Genomic DNA, 21,863 nt, shown 5'->3' on the forward strand with positions numbered 1-21,863 from the left:
CCCCAGAACTGTGGATGAGGAGGGAGGCAGGCCCACAAAGTTTGGCTCAGAGCATGCTCTTTTGTCTTTATGTGAGCCAAGACCTTTGGACTTCACGTGTGCCAGTATAGACACAAGGGACACAATGGAGCCTCTGTCCACTCCTGCATCCTTTTTTGGTATCCATGCTCTGTGCACAATGTACACCAAGTAAAGCAACCCTTCAATGTTTCTCTGCAAACCAAATCTTTGAATAGTCCACGTGTGATCTGTAGGGACAGAGTTGTGGCAGAGTATTACAAAATTAAAGACCTGTGAGGAGGCAGCTTCATGAAGGTGATGGCATTTCAGCTCCTCTCCATAGATGGTTATAACTCTTAAGATGAAGATGGGGGGTTAGGGCATTCATTGTAAGATCAGGAAGCAAGACGAATGGTGAAGTCAAAGCAACAAAAAGACCCGTGTACCGTAAATGAAGATCAGTTTAGTTCAGAAGAACGAGATGATATATGGAAAGAAGTGAGAGAGAGACAGGACAGGTTAAGAGGGTTGGCCTTTAGCATATCTGTAAGGTTTTGGAACAGCTGTTTACATAGGTGAATAAGTCAAACAAGGCACACATAAGTAAATATTGTGCACGAAGCCCTGGGGACCTGGCATGAACTCAGGCCACATGCAATAGAGATCAAGATGTGAACTTGAATTTCACTTTAAAACCAACTGCTCCAGAGGACACTAAAAGGAACTGTGAATAAATTGCAATTGTGTAAACTGAACACAGGGGAAGAGAATACACTGAATATTTAAAATATGGCAGTTAAAAAAAGAGGAAGAGAAAAAAACTTTTGAAGTTGGATTAAGGTACAAGAGGGACATTCAGGTCTTGAAGACAATGACGCTGATGTGAGAGGTGGAGTTGAGAACGAGTCACGCGAGTCATCCACGAGTTTAGTCTGTCATAAGGACACACAGGAACCTCCTAGCACTAGCACGCCCTGAATACAGGACCGATGATGTGACAGGGAAAACTGAGATCTATGAAGCACCTTGAGAAAACAAACCCCGCTGTGATTACTGATATGTATAGGGCTGTATGTTTCCTCAGCTGCTAACTTCTCAGAAACACTTACCCCAGACTGACCTCCTAACTGGCGGGCAGAATAAGGGTCACATATTTTGTAAGGAAATTCGAGACTGAATCACCCGTCTAGTTATTTGAGATTCTGGTCTAGAATGTAAGACCCACGAACAATACAACTAAAGTCGCTGAAAGCAGTTGTTTTTTTTTTTTTTGGAGGGTGGAGAGCATACGCTCCCTAAACACACAGGAGGGGTATGGTTGTGCTTGGGCAGAGGCACCATGTCGGCAGGAGAAAGGTTATTTACACGCAATCCTCCAGGCTGACGCTAGTCACGCTGCATGGTTGCCGCATGGCTCATCGCGGTGACCACACGGGTAAGTCCCAGGGCGGGAGCCTGGCAGGGACCCGGGTCGCGACGCAATCGGACTGGGAGGAGCCACGAGGAGGCCGCGCCCTATTGCTTACTACATCTCCCAGAGCTCCGCGCGGCCCCAAGACCTAGCGGCTCCGGCGCCGAGCGCAGAATGGAGTTCTGGGAATGCGAGTCCGAATGCAGGCACCGCCCCAGTGGACGCCGGTGGGGAGATCTGCAGCGATTGGCCAGCGGACGTTGCAGGCCCGCCCACGCATGGTGACGACAAGCCGCCGTCTGGCTACTTAAGGCGTCGCGGTCTGGCCCACCCCGCCTTCGCTCCCGCGCTAGAGAGAAACATGTATCGTTTCCGCTCGCAGCTCTTCACGGGGATTTCTGCTGCCGCCGCCGCCGCCGCCTCTCACCCGCGCCGCTCCTCGCCTCTCTTGTTAGCCCGAGACTCGCCTCTCAGCCGCCCGCCGCACAGACGCACGAGTAGACAGTGCAGCTCCATCGGCTGATCCTCGCTGAGCTCCGAGTGTAGGCGGCACCGGGCGGCCCACGATGCCGAAGAACAAGAGGCGCAACGCCCCCCACCGCAGTGGCGGGGGTGGCGGCGGCTCCGGGGCAGCAACGTCGGCGGCCACGGCAGGTGAGGGGCGTCCCCGCGCCGACAGCCGGCGGCCTGGCCGGATGGGGAGGCTCCGGCCTGGGGCGCGGCGGGACTTGTAGTCCGGTCTTCACTCCGGACGCCCGCGGCTGCCTAGCGCGTGGTGCGCGACTGAACTGCAGTTCCCATCATGCCCCGGGCGCCGCGCCGGCGCGGCTCGGGCTGGCACGCGGGAGCGGTGCTGGGGCAGCGGCCCTGGGGGCAGGGAGAAGTGGGACCTAAGGCCCGAGGCAGAGTTAGCATTAGGGTGACCCGGACTTGGCGCTCTTTCTTGGAGCTCCGCTTCCTTCCTGTCCAGTGTGATGCCGGGCTGGAACTACGGGGTGGGGGGGGAGGAGCGCCGATGGCTTGCCGCTGTATTCTCGGGAGTGCCAAACGTCCGGCGGGTCTGGCCCCGGCTTTTGTGTCACGCGGCCTGGGCTTTGCGCGCTGCCGCCGGGGTGACGCAGAGGCGCGAGTGGCTTCCATCCCGCTCCCTCCCCTGCGCGTCCCGCCGGTCCGCTAGGCGGGGTGGAGGCGTCGGAAGCGGAGGCCACCGCCCCACCCGGAGCGTGGCTCCTGTACACGCCTAACCCGGTACCTGCGGGCGCCAGGAGCCCCCGCAGTCCTGGTGCCACCAGCCTAGGCGACCGCGTTCTCCTTTGTGCTGCGTTCTGTAGGTTCCATGCAGTGGTAGAGATGGTGAGAAGCCGAGGCTGCAATTGGCTGAAAGTTAGGGATAGTGTTGGTGTGTTTTTTTTTTTTTTGTTTTGTTTTGTTTTTTGTTTTTTTTTTTAAATCTTCCATGTCAAGTGGAAGCTTTCCCTGGAGGGATAATTGTTGTATGGTTCTCTACTTACTTAACATGTGGTTAAGAAACAAAGAGTGCAGCCGACAGGTCCCTTCTACTAGACGGCACACAAAACACCAGTAAGAGCAGTATTAAACTGGGAAGTCATCTCATTAAGATTATGGAGCTCAAAATTGTAATGCCCGCCGAGGTTTCATACCAAGGAAATAGCCATTAGGTGTTTGGTGACATAGCTGCTACTTTTTGATCATTCGAATTGTATGCCTTTGTTCATTAGAAAAGTAAATGACCAGTTTTCTTGTTAAATGTTGGAAACTGGCATTGCAAAAGTGTGTTCCTACATGGCTTGGAGAAGACTGAAAGCCCTTGATCGTGCATGAAACGATGATTGAGAGTAGACTATTACAAATACAGATTTTTCTTCTTTAGGTCTTTTTCCAGAATGCATCGTGAAAGTCGTGTGAAGTTATGAGATACTGTTCATTTAATCTAGTTGTGGTTGAGTCAAGGATACTGGTTACCACTGGTTAAGCCTTCCCTCCTGGATAAATACTTGAGCTCTTTCTGGAAGAGTCTTACTAGTTTTGTTAAATTTACTTTTTAAAAGATAAAATAATGGAGAGACACCGACAAGTTTGGAAACGGGGGAGTGGTGTTAAAAGTGGCCTCCGCCTCACTGAAGCTGACCTCAGTTCCTGCCAAGCATTCTTCCTTTCTTAGGACACATTTTCCCTACGGCTTGTTTGGCCTGTCATCAGACTTCATCACAGCTGTCTTTTAAATTCTCCTTAGTAGAAAAGATACATGTAAACACTGCATTCTAGCATTGTAGTACAGGCACTGAACATTGTTTTCTTTCCTTAGCATCTATAAACAAATGGAAAGTCATTGGTTTGTTGGTAAAAACTAATGTTTGACATTGTTACCATAAAAGTGGAACTGGATGAGAATACTTTTCTGTAGTTTTTTTTTTTAATAACCTTAGTCACGTGTATATTTTACTTAGTAAATAGGTGAGTCAGAGAATGGGAATTACTAAAATTTTACTTAGAAACCACTTTTCCTATTAATGTTTGCATAACAGAACAAGTGCAATTTAAGTGAATTTCCCATACAATCAAATTGGTAGCCAGCTTTTCACCTAGTTAGGTTTGTAAGTGAACAGGGAGTGCTGGGAAACCGAGAAAATTGACTGATACATGTGTATTTATGAACTAAGCACTGTTCTGATTTGACAGTCTGACTGTAGCCTGTCCTGGGATTCAGTGTAGCCCTAGCTGGTCTCCTCCTGACTTGGCCTTCTGATTGCAGGGATTGCAGATGTAAAGCTACAAGGTTTAACATAAACGACAGGGGTTTTAAGAAAAAATGAAGGGGGCGCGTGGCTGGTTGTGCTCACCTTTACTCCCAGCACTCAGGAGGCTCTTTGAGTTCAAGGCCAGCCTGGTCTACAGAGTGAGTTCTAGGACAGGCTCCAGAAGCTACAGAGAAATCCTGTTTAAAAAACAACCAACCAACCAAACAAACAAACAAAAAAAAAACAGAAAAAAACCAAGTCTGGACAGTGAGCCTTTGAGAAATGAGGACTTCAAATGTCTAGTATGCCAGTTCATTATTGATGCCTGGATTACAATATTATAAGGTAAGTTTGACCTAGATGTCCAGCATTCTTACAAGATGAGCTTCCTTGCTGTAGAAAATGCATTTATTTGCATGTATGATGTGTATGAACATACCAAGATGCTAATGTAGGGTCAGAGGACACATTTGTGTGGGTTGCAAGGAGCATGAGCTCTGGCAGACAGGCTTGGCTCAGCAGAAACATCTTGCCAGCCCTTACTCTTTCAAACCCCCTTCTCCAGTCATGAAGAAACTACACTCGTTAGGAGACAGGAGCTTAAAGCTGTGCCAGAGTCCTCATAAAAACAGGCCACATACAAACAGTTTTAAAATGGCATTGGCTTGTATGTAAATATGCTAAGATTATTCAGAATATACTCAGCTGTTAGCATAATTTGTCATGAGGAAAGACCCAGAAATAGCTGGTGTTTATTTTTCTCCTAAGCACTGTGATTAAGAACTTTTGGCATCTTCACCTATTCTCTGTGCTTTCTTACATTGATTCAAATTACTTTGGCATCAGGCAAGCAGATTTCAAGGTCACTTGTTAATTGAAAATTTTGCTAACTTCTCTGCATTGATTTTTTTTTTTTAAAGCAACCCTTATTCTAAAAGCAAATTAGCCCAACTCTTTAACAGGCTTAAAATTTTAGAGGATTTAAAAAATAAACTTAATACCCGTTAATCCTAGGATTTGAGAGGCTGGGATAGCAGGAAGATTGGCAGGAGTTGAGGGCTTATCTGGGTTATATAGTGGTTGGCTTGCAGTCTGACTGGGTCATCAAAAACTGAAATAAACTAGTAAATAAAAGTAAGATAACAAATAATAGACATTTTAAAGAACAATATAGGGGCTTTTTTTGAGGAATTTGTTATTCACACCTAAGGTATTAATAACGATTATTTGTTAATAGGATGGGTGGTGTATGGAGAGATAGACAGAGCTCTGAGTTCAAGACCAGCCTAGTCTACAGAGCAAGTTCCAGGACAGACAGGATAGTTACACAGAAGAAACCCTGTCTCAAAAACAAACAAACAAACAAAAAAAACCAATGTGTTGATAATATTTCTGAAGAAATTGCAGTTCTACAGATATGCAATCAAATATGATACCCATTAATCTATATTTGCTTAGCTTGTCATAATGATAAAATTAATAACTGAATATACTTACTGTGGACTTTTGATGCTTTCCCTTTTCTCCCCGTCTTTGTTGGGAATTGGCAAAGAAAGATTGTATGCATCTAGAGGATACACTGTTCCATCAGAATATCATACATAGTCATGATTGCATAATCATGCTACTTAACATCTTCTATCAGTAGAACACTTCCTAAATTTGGAGTATAGAACATACTAATTGCAATGCTCCTGAAATAATTGTGTTTTGGTATGCTTAGTATTGAAATATATTTTGTATGATTGCAAATAGATGTAAATTAATTAGTTTACATAAAAGTAAGTATATAAGATCTGTACATAGTAGGTACCAAAGGAAGAGGTTAGGTAAGTTGGAGAGTGAATGAGATTGACCTCTGTATAGTTTATGTTCATCTTTCTGTATTCTGCCCAGGTGGTAATCTTAACAACTCTCCTGCAGAGTGTACTCTTACATATTAAAAAGCAACAGATATTATAGGGACTTAATATTTGATATTGTCTTTGATTTTAGTAGTACAAGGAAATTGAATTCAGGTAAATCAGGCTACCCTGGACACTTGATTGATGGTCGGAACTTGAGACTCATTTTAACTCAGGACTCAAAGGAATTCATGATGTCATAACTTTTAGGTTAATGTGAGATCCCTAAATTCCGAATTTATTCTTTAATGAAGTTGAAAATAGTGCTAGTTAAATTTCTCTCTTTTTTGTAATAGCATTGGTATTTTTTGTTTGTGGTTTATTTCATTTTGAGACAGTTTCTCTATAGCTTTGGAGACTGCTAGGATTAAAGGTGTGCACCACCACTGCCTGGTGCATTCGTATTTTTAAACTCTTGGATTTGGTTGAAATGGAGTTTTGAGACAGGGTCTCACTGTATAACCCTGGCTGGCCTGGAACCCCACCTCTATGTAGACCAGACTAGCTTCAAACTCAGAGACCTTTGCCTCTTCCAAGTAATAGAATTAAAAGTGTATGCAACCACAGCCTTTGTTGTTGTTGTTTTAAGGTAATTTATTTAACAGGCAGATGGGTCAGTGGGTAAACAGTTTTGCAGACCTGAGATCTGAGTTCAAATCCTGAGCCCTTGTAAAGCCAGGATGGTAGTACCCATCTGTAATCCCAGTGCTCCTGTGGAGAAATGGAGATAAGAGAATCTCCCATAAAGCTTGTAGTCCAGCTAACCTGCTGTGCACAGTGTCAGACGTTAGAATTGAGACCCTGCCTCAAACAAGGTGGAAGCCAAGAATGGACACCCAAGATTGATATCACACAGCTCACATTACATATGACACATTCCTTCTTCCCCACGATGTAATTTTATCTTAAATTATGCATTGTTCCACATTCTTGTGGTAATCTCAGCACTCAGGAGACTGAAGTAGGAGGATTGCTGTGAGTTTAAGGCCAACCTTGCCTATATAGTGAGTTCCAAGCCAGTCCAGGCTACACAGTGAGACTTTGACCTAAAGGGATGTGGAGTAAGGGAAGCAAACCCCACCACACCCCCACACCTCCACCCCCACCCCCGACAGGGTTTCTCTGTATAGCTTTGGAGCCTATCCTGGCACTTGCTCTGGAGACCAGGCTGGCTTCAAACACACAGAGATCCGACTGCCTCTGCCTCCTGAGTGCTGGGATTAAAGGTGTGCGTCACCAACGCCCGGCTAGCAAATTTCATTTGACCAGGCTTTTTGTAATATCAAATATGAAACTTCTGCTTCTCTCTCGATACCTTTAAAACTTCCCCCTTTCAACTTGGTACTTGTCTTTAAAGTAAGATACCCGTGAGCAAAAGAGGCCATTTACTTATTGGGAAATATAATTGCCTTATGATGATCTAAAGCATAATATTCTTTTTAAATCTGTTTTCATTTTGTTTATGATTGGAAGTTGTTTGGGAAGTAATTTTCTTTCTTTTCTTTTTTTTTTTTTTTTTTTTTTTTTTTTTTGTTTTGTTTTGTTTTTTCGAGACAGGGTTTCTCTGTGTAGCTTTGGAGCCTATCCTGGCACTCGCTCTGGAGACCAGGCTGGCCTTGAACTCACAGAGATCGTCTGCCTCTGCCTCCCGAGTGCTGGGATTAAAGGCATGTGCCATCAACGCCTGGCTGGGAAGTAATTTTCATCTTACCAAATTTTGTTAAATGATGGACAAATGGCATTTCTAAAGTTGCTTCACAAATGTGAAGCCACTGAAGAGCTGGCCTTCTGAAGTACAGATGAGGTGCATTCATGTGTTTTAGGAACATTGCATTCTTTCCCAAATGTATCTCATTACAAAGAGTTTGAATTTATTACTAGATAGCCCTTAAGTAAGCTTTAGAATTCTCAAGTATTTGCATTTATAGCAAAGAAGAAAAAGATGGAAAAACACTGATCTGTCTCTTTCTTCCTATGTCATAGGTGGCCAGCATCGGACTGTTCAACCTTTCAGTGATGAAGACGCATCCATTGAAACAATGAGTCACTGCAGTGGCTATAGCGATCCTTCCAGTTTTGCCGAGGATGGTAGGAGTTTTAAATGTAAACTTTGCACTTGCCACACAAAGATGGTGTAGGTGGGGAGATTCTACACAGGATCTATAGTGTCCCTTTCCTCAGTCTGCCTTTTTCCTTCGTATATTAGTGTTGGTTTCTATTCCATAGGACCAGAAGTCCTCGATGAGGAAGGAACTCAAGAAGACTTAGAGTACAAATTGAAGGGATTAATTGACCTAACCCTTGATAAGAGGTAAGAGATGTTAAAAGCTTTCCATTCTGGGCGATTCTAATCAGTTACTTTTAGTTGATGCATCTCTCTGACAACAGTGGTATGACTTTCTGAGGCTTGGTTGTTTACTTTGGATGATGAAATGTTACTTTGGCCTTTTAATGTGGGAGTATGATTGTTAGATAATAGTTGAAATTGATTTGTTGTATTAAAAGTTGATTAACTAAAATGACAAACTGTTTTACCTACTAAATTTGTTACGGGCATGTAAACTATCAAGTTTTCTTCATGATATCTCTGGAATTAAAGGGATGGGAAGAGGAAGCCTAGAAGATGCAGTATAACTACTAGACTTATATGTTTTAAAAATAGAAATTTATTTGTGAATGGTGGTTTGTGTCTCTGGTCCCAGATAGTTAATGGAGGCGGCTGACAGGTGAGAGGATATTTGAGCTCAGGAATTGGGGACTGGATGGACAAAATGACAAGTGCTTGGCTTAAAGGGGTAGAGTAGACTAAAACAGTGTGAATTTACTAAAATATGTACTATATAGCATGTCTTACTCGTTGAAACTACAAAATATTTCATAGTCATTTATAGTTGTGTCTACTACCAAAGCGAAGTGCTATGATAGAAAGCACCTTAGAAGCCTGTCATGTTGGGATGATGAAGTGGGTGAAAAGCGTTATTACTGAAAGACACTTGGAGCCTGGTGACAGGCGTAGAGATATGATGCCTTCACAAGTCGTTGGTTTGTAGCACTCTCCTAACCAGATCTTCCTTCTCTTCAACTATGTCTTAAACAGTGCGAAGACAAGACAGGCAGCTCTTGAAGGTGTAAAAAATGCACTGTCTTCAAAAGTGCTGTATGAGTTTGTTCTAGAGAGAAGAATGACTTTAACTGATAGCATTGAGCGCTGTCTGAAAAAAGGTAATTCCAGACCTGTGCAGAACGAATAAGGAATTGGCTCTCCTTGCAGTGACATTTGCTGATAAGCAAATTGAAAGTAGGAATGGATAGATTGTCGTTCTTTGTTACCTTAGAAGAGGTAATTGCCATTCTCAGGTTACATAGGAAGGAATGAAAGCATCAGATTGTAACTTTAAGTATGATTTCAAAAGACATCTTCATTTTTCTAAACATGGGAAAGCATCATAAGAATATAGCTTATTTTTCCCTTGCACTTAAAAACAAGTTGTATGCTAAAATAACACCATTTTTAGGATATCCCTGGCATATTTAGTTCTGTAACTGTGTAGTAGGAATTCTGGAATTCCTGAGAATAAAGAGGAAAGGCTGCAGAGATACTAGGTAAAAATGTTTGCTTTACAAACATGAATAAGGACCTGAGTCCATCTTAGGGATCCTCCTAAACAAAAGCAAGCTCCAGGCAAGGAAAGAAACCTTGTCTCAAGAAACCAAGGGGAGATGGCCCAGTGGGTAAAGTGATTGCTGTGCACATCTAATGACCCATATTTGTTTCTGGCACCCACATAAAACACTGGGGTACAGACCTTTAATTCCAGCACTCAGGAGGCTGAGGCAGGTGGATCTCTGAGTTGAGGCCAGCTAGGTCTGCAGAGTGCCAGGCCAGCCAGGACTTTTAGAGAAACTCTGCTTCCAACCCCCCCCAAAAAAAAAAAAAAAAAACACTGGGTGCAGTGAATCAGATCTCTACTTCAAGCATTGCTATGATGGAAGACAGAGAAGTGTTTGTGAGCAGCTCAGTAACAGAAATGAGAGCTTCTGCCTCAATATATGGTTGAAAGAATCAAATTGTCCTCTGATCTTATAACAATAAATCAGTTAGACCCAATTGGATGGCTCCTGGGGGGACAGTGTTTATTCTCTTTGAGTATGTTAATTACATTGATACCTTCTCCCGTAGTGGTAGCTAACGTTGGCATTAGAAATCCCATTTCAACATACATATTTTGTAGTTTCTTAGATAATATCTTTAATTCAGGCCAGCCAAGGTGGTGCACATCTTTTAATCGTAGCAGAGATAGATAAGAGGGTCTCTAAGGCTGGGTTGGTCTACATAGCAAGTTAAGGCCAATCAGAACTACTACCCTGTCTCAAAAAAAAAAAAATAGATAATAATAACAAGTTATGTATTTACCCAAACCCTCTAGTACATATACTTTGAAAAATAATCTACATTTATCTGTCTGTAGAAAGAATCTTTTATTTGGTCTCTTACTTTGTTAAAATAATCAGAAGGGGGACCCTGGACATGACCATATTGCAGTACTTGGGATAATCTAAGGGCTGCTGTAACACACTGTTTGTGTGAGTACCTTCAGGAATTAGAAGGCAGAAATGGGTGTGAAGCACATGCCTTTGCTAGTCAGTACAGTACTCAAGATGGGTATCAGTCTGTTTACAGGGAGGAAATCTGTTTGGAGAGTCAGAATAGCTAAGGGTAGGACTAGTAAGTACTGATCCAGGATTTGAGTGAGGCCTGTCTGTTTCTGGCATAAGCCTGAAGCACAGTATAGGTTTCATAAATATAGATGTTACCTTACAATTGAAAACAACTGTCTTGATACAAATCTATTGAAAATAAAATCTGCCTTGCTTTCATCTCTGCTACTTTCCAGGAAAGAGTGATGAGCAGCGTGCAGCTGCAGCGTTAGCATCTGTTCTTTGTATTCAGTTGGGCCCTGGATTTGAAAGTGAAGAGATTTTAAAGACTCTTGGACCAATCCTAAAAAAAATAATTTGTGATGGAACAGCTAGTATCCAGGCTAGGCAAACTGTAAGTACTTACAAGCTGTACAGATCTATCCAGACATGACACCCAGCTATAACAAATAGAGTTTAATTAATGTCTTACTCTGTCTTAAACTTGAACACATTTTCTTTCATGTCCCAGAGTGTTCCATTTGAGCGATTTCTTTACCTTACCATATACCGATATTAAATACTGGATTACTAGGATAGTAATAGAATAACTTTAACTGGAGCTTAAACAACAGGTTTAGACACTATGTCTGCTGGGTTCCATCCTTAGGAAAAGGTAATTTGGGTAAATGTAAGACTCTGAAGTCTGGCCTGTGAGGTCGTTAATCTGTCTTGGGGTCTGAGCATGCTTTCAGTTCTCTAGTGAAAACTACTTGAACTTTTCTAGTTTCTGCTTTGTGGTTCATGGAAGCTGATCTGTGTGCTCTATTCCTCTAGTTTGGTGGATTAGTAAAGGAGGAAGACCCATGAGGCACAGTCACTAAAAGTTGTCTTGCAAAGTTGATAGCAGAGGTTGGACTAAAACCCTCTTGTCCCAACTTTAGTCCTCTATTCTTTCTTTCCCATCCTTATAACATGTGTGGGACCTAATGCAGGGAAATAGTTGAGAAAAATTTTCCATTGAATTTTAAAAGACAGATAAATAGTAAAATAGCAGTCATTAATACCTTTCCTTTTTTATTTCCCAGTGTGCAACTTGCTTTGGAGTGTGCTGTTTTATTGCCACAGATGACATCACTGTAAGCAGAGTAATCGTTAATTCTAATTAGTGTTGTTATTTTTGATTGATAGTTAGAGACTTACTTGACATTCTTCTCTACCAGGAGCTGTATTCAGCTTTGGAATGCTTGGAAAATCTCTTCAGCAAGTCCTATCTTAAAGAGAAAGACAGTAGCGTCATCTGCAGCACCCCTAATACAGTGCTTCACATCAGCTCCCTTCTTGCGTGGACATTGTTACTGACCATATGCCCAATCAGTGAAGTGAAGAAAAAGCTGGAACTGTATGTTTTTCTTTTTCTTTTTTAATTCTCTTATGTGTATGGTGTCTGCATGTATGTCTGTACACCATGTGAGTGCAGTCCCTGGAGGCCAGAAGAGCTTCGGATTCCCTAGAACTGGATGTGGTTGAGTATCATCATGTGGGTGGAATTGAACCTGGGTCCCCTGGAAGAGCAAGCAGCCGGTGCTTTTAACTCTGCAACTCTAGTTTCATTTTTTGAAAAGATTCGTGTGTCTTTATGTGTGCGTGTGCACCTGTGTGTGTGAATAGTCAGAGGCCAGCAGAGGCTGTGAGATGCTGTGGAACTAGAGTCTGTGCTGGGACCAAATTTGAGTCCTGCAAGAACAGCAGCAAGTGCTCTTAATGACTGAACCAGTTTTCCAACCCCTTTTTAGTTTAGTTTTGTTTTTTTAATTAAAAACAAATAAGCCATTTAATTGACATAACTGGTTGTACTCATAAAGTAATGACTATTTTCTAGGCATTTCCATAAACTTCCCAGCCTCCTTTCTTGTGATGATGTAAACATGAGAATTGCTGCTGGCGAATCTTTGGCACTTCTGTTTGAATTGGCCAGAGGAATGGAGAGTGTGAGTATCTAACTGGCAGGAGGAGACACACATTCCTCCATTGTCATTGTCACAATTAGGAATTGGACAATCTATGGACTGATGATCTGAGAACTTGCGATTGATTGGTTTTTTGAGAGTATAACCTAGTAGGGTTGGCAGAAACTTACTTGCTAACTGTAAAACTGAAGTTGGGGAATTATATACTATATTCACAAATAACTTGATTCATTAGCAGTACTTCAGACAAATGGGTAAATATCAGCATAGATTTGGACTGAGATAAATTCTGTAGTTGCTTAGCATTGCTTTTGAGAGTGTAGGCTTTGTGTCCTACCCACTGTCCCCATGCAGATGTTAATTACTGTGGCTGGATCCTCTAGGGTATTTGAATGTTGGCCCTGATTCTGGTACTGTGTTAGACTTCACCCAAAAGCCCTATGTTTCAAAAGCCTTTTTAAACTTGGGCATTCTGAGTTATTTGATAACCCAAGTTCATAGTCTTTATTGCCACTGGAAAGGTAAATTTGTCTTAGATACTAATTCATGGAATGTGCTGGCTTTTCGAAGTTGAGGAACAGGCTGGGGGAATGCTCAGCGGTCAAGAGCACTTGTTCTTTCAGAGGCTCTAAGTTTCATTCCCTCACCTATATATTAACATCTGCAACTCCAGTCTTAAGGAATTCATGTGCTCTTCTGGCGCTCGTGGACACTCGGTGCACATGGTGCACAGACATACATGGAGGCAAACACTCGTACACATAAAAGTAAAGGAAAAAAATTTAAATAAAATAAAATTGAGAAACAGCTTTTAGCCTGCCACAATCTGTAGGTACTTATAAATTCAGTAAGGAAACCCAAATTTTTGGGAAATTAGTAATTAGATAGATGCTATTTCTAACCTTGAGTTACTAAATGGGTACAATTATAATTACATTTCTCTCTTCCCTTTCCTCCCCATATATTCCATTTAGCTGTCCTTCAAATTCATGGCCTTGAGCCAGGTGTAATGGCACACACCTTTAATACCAGCATTAGGGGTCAGAGGCAGGGGATCTTGACAATGCCATCCTGATCTACATAGTGAGTTCCAGGACAGCCAGGACTACACAGAGAAACCCTGTCTCAAAACCAAATGTGAGATAGATAGATAGATAGATAGATAGATAGATAGATAGATAGATATCTCATGGCCTCCTTTTTCACTGTTATTGAATACATACATAGGGTGGTAACCCCTCACCTTCATTAGGAAGGTAGCAGCTAGGAATGATAGTAAACTAAAGCTATGAGCAGCTAAGGCCCCTGCTTATATGAGAAATTGAACTCAAATTTAGCAATCACTAATTAACTAGGCGAGACACAAGATCTTGCATTTCTCTACTGGCTAGAAATAACAGTTACCTTAATTCCCTCTGAAATATACCTTAGGAGTTAAGTAACATGCAGCTACAGTTTATATTACATTTTATTTATTTAAACTTTGTAAATGTCATGTGCCACCCGGTATGTCTCTTGTTCTCTGACTGATGTGCTTGGTATGATGTAAATACTTATTAATGGACAGTAATAGTAAATTGGGTTACAAACAGACCCTGGTGTTTTTTACATGTGGGTAGTTATAGTGTTTTTAAAGGTAATTAAATCAAGGTATGGGTACAGCTTTGGTAGAGCAATTGCTTAGAGTGAGCAAGGTCCCAGTACTGCAAACAAAACAAAATAACTTTAGAAATAGGTTGATGAATTACATAGGCAGATTTAAAATAATTCCTAAAGCAGAGCAATTGAGTAGAATTGAATTATTTAGAACTTTTTGCTAACATAATTGTTTTATGGTATTACTAATCTGGAAATTATGCAGCCATGATTCTGCTTGAACCTTGGAAACAGGCTCTAAAGAATTGGCTTTGCTAGAACTGAAGAATGAGTTGGTTAGATAGTAGTGACTGTTAAAATTTGAAATTAGATGTTAGTACTTTTTGAGGGCTCTCCTAGCTTCCTGTGTGCTTGCTCTCTGTGATGTGGGTAGCATGGACTCTGGAGCCATGCTGCCAGGGCACACTTCCCTGCCACCCTTTCTAGTTGATGTGTGGAAAAAATGAGGGTGAGTATGTCATACAGTTGTCTAAGTGGTTCAGGGTAAGTGGCATCTGCCTTAAGATCTGGGGTAAAATAAAATAGCATAGGCGTGTGATATCCTGGTTCAAAACATACAGCAGGGAAGTAGGTCAGCTTGTAGAATTCCAGTTCTTCCTGCTTATTTCCACCTCACCTGACAGTGGAGATGCTACAGCACAGAATGAGACAGAAGGTTAACCCAGTGACTAAAAGTTGCTTGGGGCTAAGTCTGATACCTTAGATGCTCTCCTTGGGAAAGAGCAGCTTGACATATTCTTCCTTGTCTTTGTGGGATAGGAGTCTGACCTATCCTTGACAAAGTGTTCTGCCTCGGTGGGGGTTAAAAATATATCGTCTTGTGCTCCAGTAGAGCAGGGTAACCATTCTAGACATCCGTGGTTAGCTCTTTGGAGAATCAAGGAGGGATCAAATTATATTTTATGCCTGTTTGCTAGAAGATGCACCAGATTTCATTCTAGGTGGTTGTGAAGTCATTGTGTGGTTTCAGGGAACTGAACTCAGGAGCTCTAGAAGCTTTTAACTTCTGAACCTACTCGCCAGTCCCTCATACTCTATTTTAATGTTGGCTTCCTAGATGACCTTCCCTTCTTTCTTTCCTTTGCTATAAGAGGTCAAGCTCAGGGCCCCGTGCATGCTAGCTACACAGGTGTTTGCCATTAAACTACACCCAGGCTATCTTTTTTATTTGGGAAAATGTAGGCAGCTGTCTGAGGCTTCATTTTTATAGTTGGTGTTGATGTGATTTCCATGCCAAAATACCAGTTGGGAGTTCCATTTGCTGGTAGTAAACTTTTGCCCTATGCCTATATCTTCATCCAGAGTTTCTTATAATTTCATTTTGCCCTAATTCCATCCCCCTTTTTAAATGGGGTACGTTATGATAGCTGTTATTGTGGCCACTTTCCTGTACTTAGATTGTGTTAGACTGAACAGAAAGGGCCATTACAGATTGACATTTGCGCATGGTCCTATATATTGTTTATTTTTATTTTTTTTTTATTTTTATATATTTGAATTACAAACAAGTTTGAATTACATGACAATCCCAGTTCCCTTCTCCCTCCCTTCCTCCTCTACCACCCCCCAACTAAAATCCTACCTGTCCTATGTCCTCTCTTCTAATCTACACCTGACTCAAAATTTCTGCTCCCTCATGACCTCTGCATCCTTCCTCTTCTTCCCTTCTCACTCTCATAGCTTTCTCCCCCCTCTTCCCATGCTCTCAATTTGCTCAGGGGATGGTGACCCTTTTCCCTTCTCCAGGGGGCAAAGTTTGTCTCTTTTAGGGTCTTCTTTGTTTACTAGTATCTCTGGCAGTGTGGATTATAGGATGATAATCCCTTACTCTATGTTTAAAATCCACATATGAGTGAGTACATACCATGTTTGTCTTTTTGTGATTGGGTTACCTCGCTCAGAATGGTTTCTTCGAGTTCCATCCATTTTCCTGCAGTCTTTATAGGTCTGTCAGATGTGAGTGGTATTTTGTTTGAAACCACATGTGAATTCTGCATCAATTCCTCTAAACCTAGAATATTGATATGTGATAACTTGTGCTTCAGAATTTATTCAGCAGTGTTTGTTAGAACCATTGTGTACATGTTGTATTTAATCTTAGAAGTTAAAGTGCAGATTGAACTTTTGTTCCTGTTGTGGTGATGACTAACTTGCTTGTGTCTCCAGAGTTCATTTTGTGTTCTTTCCGGGGTGTGCAGGTTATTATATCCTAAACTATAAGAAAGTTTTTGCCTGGCGTTGGTGGCGCACGCCTTTAATCCCAGCACTCGGGAGGCAGAGGCAGGCAGATCTCTGTGAGTTTGAGGCCAGCCTGGTCTCCAGAGCGAGTGCCAGGATAGGCTCCAAAGCTACACAGAGAAACCCTGTCTTTAAAAACCAAAATAAATAAATAAATAAATAAATAAGTAAAGATAGGCTTTTGATTTGTTGACTAGATGCCTTTGGGGCATATATTGCGTTTTCTTTTTTTTTTTAATGTTCACACACTTTATGGAAACTTTGTGTTAGGCATTTGTATTTCCAAGGTTTATTACTGCCTTGAGCTTAGTGATTGACCAGTTGTCCTTAGATTGACTTTTTCTTGTTGTACAGATTGTACTCAAGAGTGCCAGCCTCAGCACTGCTCATGTTAAGAGCCAACAGGTTTGTGGTGTGTGGACTGAAGGCATCTAGGGTGCTGAAGGGTGTTGAGCAGTGTCCCTTCCACCATTAAGAATCACTGGTAGTGGTTTGCAGTTCTTGGATACAATTATGATAATGCATTGGATTCCTAAAATTTTTGGCTTGTCTGTATAGATTTGAAAAATCTCCATACATTCTTTAAAAACTAGGAGAACAAGTTGGTAAATTTTTGGGTGGGAAATTAGAAGTCCTTGAACTATACGCTTGGATACAATCATATTTCTTGGGATTTAAATATAAAGGTAGTATAACTTTGGTCTGACTTAATAGGTAGGTATGGTATGTAAGAGGCATAAGTTGGTTGGAGGATTTGAGGAAATTTGTCAGAAGAATTAAAGATAATCCCAAATACCAGCACTAAAATCAGATTAACAAAAGATCACATTGATTTCAAGTTTGTTTTCTACTGGTAGTATATCATTTTACATTTTAGACAGTAAAAGAAATCACACTGAAACTCTAGATTCAGTGATGATGATGATGTGTGTGTACATACGTTATTTATATATATATATATATATATATATATATATATATATATATATATAAAATTTGAAAAATGTTAAGAATCAGAACTGCTTATTTTAATAGGCTAAATATTTAAATGATTGTATCTGTTGGAAATGTAAGTAACAAAACAACTAGAACTCGTGGCTACTCATCTGGTTTTTATAAGAATTTTTGGCTTAGATCTTGGTACTCAATGAGTTGAATCATCTTGTAAATGTTTCTAATGTGGTTGTAAAATGGATCGCAAAAATGAAAACATCCCAAATTAAAGAGACATCATAAATATATCCCCAGGTTAACAAAAAAGCCCTTAACTGCCCCCCCCCAAGATTAAAGTAGCTTCTTACCTTCAATTTAATTACTGAACCATGTTTCTTACTATGTCTTACTGCTTATTTGAGACAATGGCCATGAATAGAAATCACATCCTCTGAAAACTGGCTGCTGACTAACTTCACCTGTAAAACAGAAGTTGTTGTGTTTTAGAGAGCCATTGTCTGGAATGGAGTAGTCTGAACACAGGTAGTGTTGGCACTCCCACGGCCTTCTCAGCCCCTGTGTACACCCAGCATGTGCGGCTTCTCTAGGGTGGCTCGTTTACTTCAGGAGAGTGTTGTTTTGCAGTAGTATGTATTGGAGTTGAATTTTTGCATAATAATCTGCTTTTTTGTGTGCAGATATTAAAATTAATCTGCACATATAATACAAATCTCCAGAAATAGCAAAATTGTTGCTTTATATAGCTGTTGTGTTTCAATGGTAGGCCATTCCTTGTTAATTCTAGAAGATGTTGTAAAAGAGAAATTTATGAAATAAAATCTCTTTTCTTGGTCAGGACTTTTTTTATGAAGACATGGATTCTTTGACCCAGATGCTCCGGGCTCTGGCAACAGATGGAAATAAGCACCGTGCCAAAGTGGACAAGAGAAAGCAGCGGTCCGTCTTTAGAGATGTCCTGAGGGCCGTGGAGGTAGGCTTCTGCAGTTGCAGACGGTTAGCTGCTTACTCTCCAGTGAGGTTGTTCTAAGCTGAACTTGACACCTTAGTCATTTTGTTGCTTTATTTTCACTTTGACTCGGAATAATTTCCTTATGTAAACACCAGAGCAGGGTTTTCACAGTGTAAGGGAAGAATCTCTGGAAAGCCAAAGCACTTAATCATGTATGTTTGAAGGGGACTGAGACAAGGGTTTGGCAGTGAAGCTCGGGGTTGTATCCCACCACACTGGAGAAAAGGGAGCCATCAGTGAGTTCTGTGACTTAAGTTACTGTCTGCTGCATGAGCTTCTATGGTCTCTGGGAAGATGAGGTGCTAGAAATCCAAAGTAACAAAACCACATGGCGGTCAGCTGATGCTGGGGTTGGTGTGCGTGACTGAAGTGAGCTAGGATGGATGAGGGCAGTCTCTGGGAGAAGGCCCAAGCCTGACTAGTTTTGGTTGACTGGTAAGAGGATTTTCTTGGTAAAAGTCTCAGGTTATTTGTTATCTGTGGGGCTAGTGTTTTGAGAACGGAGACATATTCAAGAGTCAGTCAACTTGATACATACATGGGAGAAAAGCCAGCTCAGAGTGGGTTGGAAGGTTGAGGGGTAAACAAGAGATGTGTTCCCAATATATTTTAACAGGCATGGCTACAGTGGGAAAGGGGGCAGAGTTGGCAGCTGGAGTGCTATGAACAGCTTGTAGTTTTGTTCTATGTTTTGTGAAAATATGGGAGAGGGAATCGTGAAAAAAAACTAGCATAATGAGGCTTGGTGAGATGGCTTAGTGGGTAAAAGTTACGGAAGTGTGAGGACCTGCATTCAAATCCTCAAAACCCATGGTAGCAGATGCCTGTGGTCCTGGTGCTCCTACAGTGAGACAGGAGAATCCCTGGAAGCTCATGGGCTAGCCTGCTCTACATAGTGGCATAAAGTGAGAAACCCTGATCTCAAGGTGGAAGGTGAGGTGAGGACTGATATTGGTTGCCCTCTGGCCTCCTGTATGGTGTGTATGCACACAGAAATAAACCCAGAGGGTAGGGGAAAGGGAGAGGAGAAAGGGAAGGGTTGGAATTGTTGAATATGAAGCAGAAGAGGATAAGATTGTAGAAGAATGAGTTAAAGAAGTGTCTAAATGCTTGAAAGCTATAAAGGTTGAAAGAACAGTGTCACTATTTTTGACTCCAGGATGTCACTTCATGCCTTCTCTTATATCTATAAAAGCTGACTTATTGGTGGCTTCATTTTATAGGTCACAAAATAGATTCAAAGAGGTTAATTGCTAAAATGACAAGTCCAGATAGAATTGATGTTCCTTCCATTTCATTCTACTTATGTATTTAAAGAGAAGGGACTAGATAGGTGTGAAGTGTTTATGATCCTGTGACGGTTGGCTGCTTTGTTCCTGTGCTTGCTCTTAGAAGTCTTCTAAGAATTAAACAGCAGGATTTTCCCCCATATCCTGATGCCATTTTGGGTGACTTTGTTATTTATAGGGAAATCTTACTTACTCTGAATGTTCTACTTATTCTGTGATGGCCATTTCTCTTAGACTAAAGCTCCCTGGCTTTACTTCAGAAATGGTGAAATGGTGTTCTGGCAGAATCACCCTCTCTCTGAAACCATACAGTCATCTGCTTCTCTCTCTCTCTCTCTCTCTCTCTCTCTCTCTCTCTCTCTCTCTCTCCTGTAGAAATTGTGTTTGGGTCATTTTAGGGCGTGTGATAATTTTGACTCTTCTTTTATATAGGAACGAGATTTTCCAACAGAAACTGTTAAGTTTGGCCCTGAACGCATGTATATTGATAGCTGGGTCAAAAAACATACCTATGACACCTTTAAGGAAGTTCTTGGATCAGGGATGCAGTACCACTTGCAGGTGAGTGACATTCTTGCTTTAATTGAAGAGTGGGGTGGAGTCACCAGAATGGCCTAGCTTTTGAAGTTAGCTAAATATCCAGGACATAAAGAGCAGGCATTAGAAAGCAGTAAAAGCCTGCTGTAACATGACTGGCACTCTGAAAGCACACAGCGTCAGATAGTTTTCTAGGACTTAGGGCTTTAGAAAACACTTTACTTTCATACTGAGAAAACAGATGACGCCGCTTCTTATTTAGAGATAACCATCTTGTAGTTGATTCACTATTATGCAGTGAAATAGATTCCTGGATTTCACGTATATTCTATTTATTTTAGACAAATGAATTCCTTCGCAATGTATTTGAGCTTGGGCCCCCTGTGATGCTTGATGCTGCAACACTTAAGACCATGAAGATTTCTCGTTTTGAAAGGGTAGGTTTTTTGTTATTTTGTTTTTTTTTTTAAAGATTTATTTATTATGCTTGCAGTTTTTTGCTTGCATGTATGTCTGCAAGCCAGAAAAGGGCACCAGATCTTATAGATGGTTGAGAGCTACCATGTGGTTGCTGGGAATTGAACTCAGGACCTTTGGAACAGCAGTCAGTGCTCTTAACCTCTGAGCCATCTCTCCAGCCCTGTTTTTGTTTTTTAATAGAAGTAAATGCACAGCCACTCTGGTTTCTCTTCAGTTCTTTTGCTTTTGAAGAAAAATGGACCCAAAACACTTATTCTGCCTGGTTATGGGAACATTTGCATGTTTCTGTTGTACTGTAATAGCTTGGTAAGATCCAGGCTTATTTTACAGGAGCACATGTAAAGCATGAAATAGTTACTGGGAATCCTTTTTATCATTTCAAAAATTGTTACGTATAGTTTGGATTTTATTGAGGTGACATATGTAACAGAATTTTAATGTACTTTGTTATGACAAAGTACACCTGTTACCTGTCTGGTTCCTTTGTGATTTTATCTCTTCCCCCTAGTTTCTTTCTTTATAAGAGTATTATGCCTTCTTGATCTGTATATATTTTTCTTTTTCGTTTCAGCATTTATATAACTCTGCAGCTTTCAAAGCTCGAACAAAAGCTCGAAGCAAATGCCGAGATAAGAGAGCAGATGTTGGAGAATTCTTCTAGACGTCTGCATTTGATGGCTGTTTTCTAATTTCTTCCTTTATTATTATTTTTGCTACTTCTAATGTATATAAGCTTTTAGAGACAGTTTTTTATCTTGAGGTAAATTTAGATAATTTTTGATGTAGGGGTGGATTATATTTTAATTTAATGTACAGTGTTACAAATTAATGAATTCTGTTTATTAAATATCTCTGTAAAAATAATTGGAATCCACAAATAAAGTGTTTATGATGTTCTGTCTTATTCTGTGTAGTGAGCAGAAGATGGTATTTCATAATAAGAAAAATTAGCAGCCAAATGTTAACTTGTTTACACTGTGTTTGTCAGAAATACTGACATAATGATACATACATGCAG

General features: G+C 41.1%; 1 protein-coding gene across 2 annotated transcripts in view; it reads left to right on the forward strand.

Annotated features, from left to right (window-relative positions):
• Positions 1-21,749, forward strand: part of Ifrd1 (interferon related developmental regulator 1) — a 45,395-nt gene extending 23,646 nt beyond the window's left edge. Inside the window, exons 1-12 of one of the 2 annotated variants that reach the window (XM_027419730.2) lie at positions 1,740-2,065; positions 8,058-8,162; positions 8,301-8,385; positions 9,172-9,296; positions 10,970-11,127; positions 11,801-11,851; positions 11,936-12,114; positions 12,595-12,703; positions 18,366-18,500; positions 20,261-20,389; positions 20,707-20,802; positions 21,417-21,749. In XM_027419730.2, the coding sequence (XP_027275531.1) occupies positions 1,978-2,065; positions 8,058-8,162; positions 8,301-8,385; positions 9,172-9,296; positions 10,970-11,127; positions 11,801-11,851; positions 11,936-12,114; positions 12,595-12,703; positions 18,366-18,500; positions 20,261-20,389; positions 20,707-20,802; positions 21,417-21,506 (1,350 nt within the window). In that variant the 5' untranslated portion in view covers positions 1,740-1,977 and the 3' untranslated portion in view covers positions 21,507-21,749. Of the gene's footprint in view, positions 1-1,739; positions 2,066-8,057; positions 8,163-8,300; positions 8,386-9,171; positions 9,297-10,969; positions 11,128-11,800; positions 11,852-11,935; positions 12,115-12,594; positions 12,704-18,365; positions 18,501-20,260; positions 20,390-20,706; positions 20,803-21,416 lie in introns of those variants that run through there. The other variant, XM_027419731.2, reaches the window with a different exon arrangement.
• The last annotated feature ends 114 nt before the right edge of the window (positions 21,750-21,863 follow it).

Source organism: Cricetulus griseus, chromosome 5 (genome assembly GCF_003668045.3).
Source record: "Cricetulus griseus strain 17A/GY chromosome 5, alternate assembly CriGri-PICRH-1.0, whole genome shotgun sequence".
In the NCBI taxonomy this organism is placed as follows: domain Eukaryota; kingdom Metazoa; phylum Chordata; class Mammalia; order Rodentia; family Cricetidae; genus Cricetulus; species Cricetulus griseus.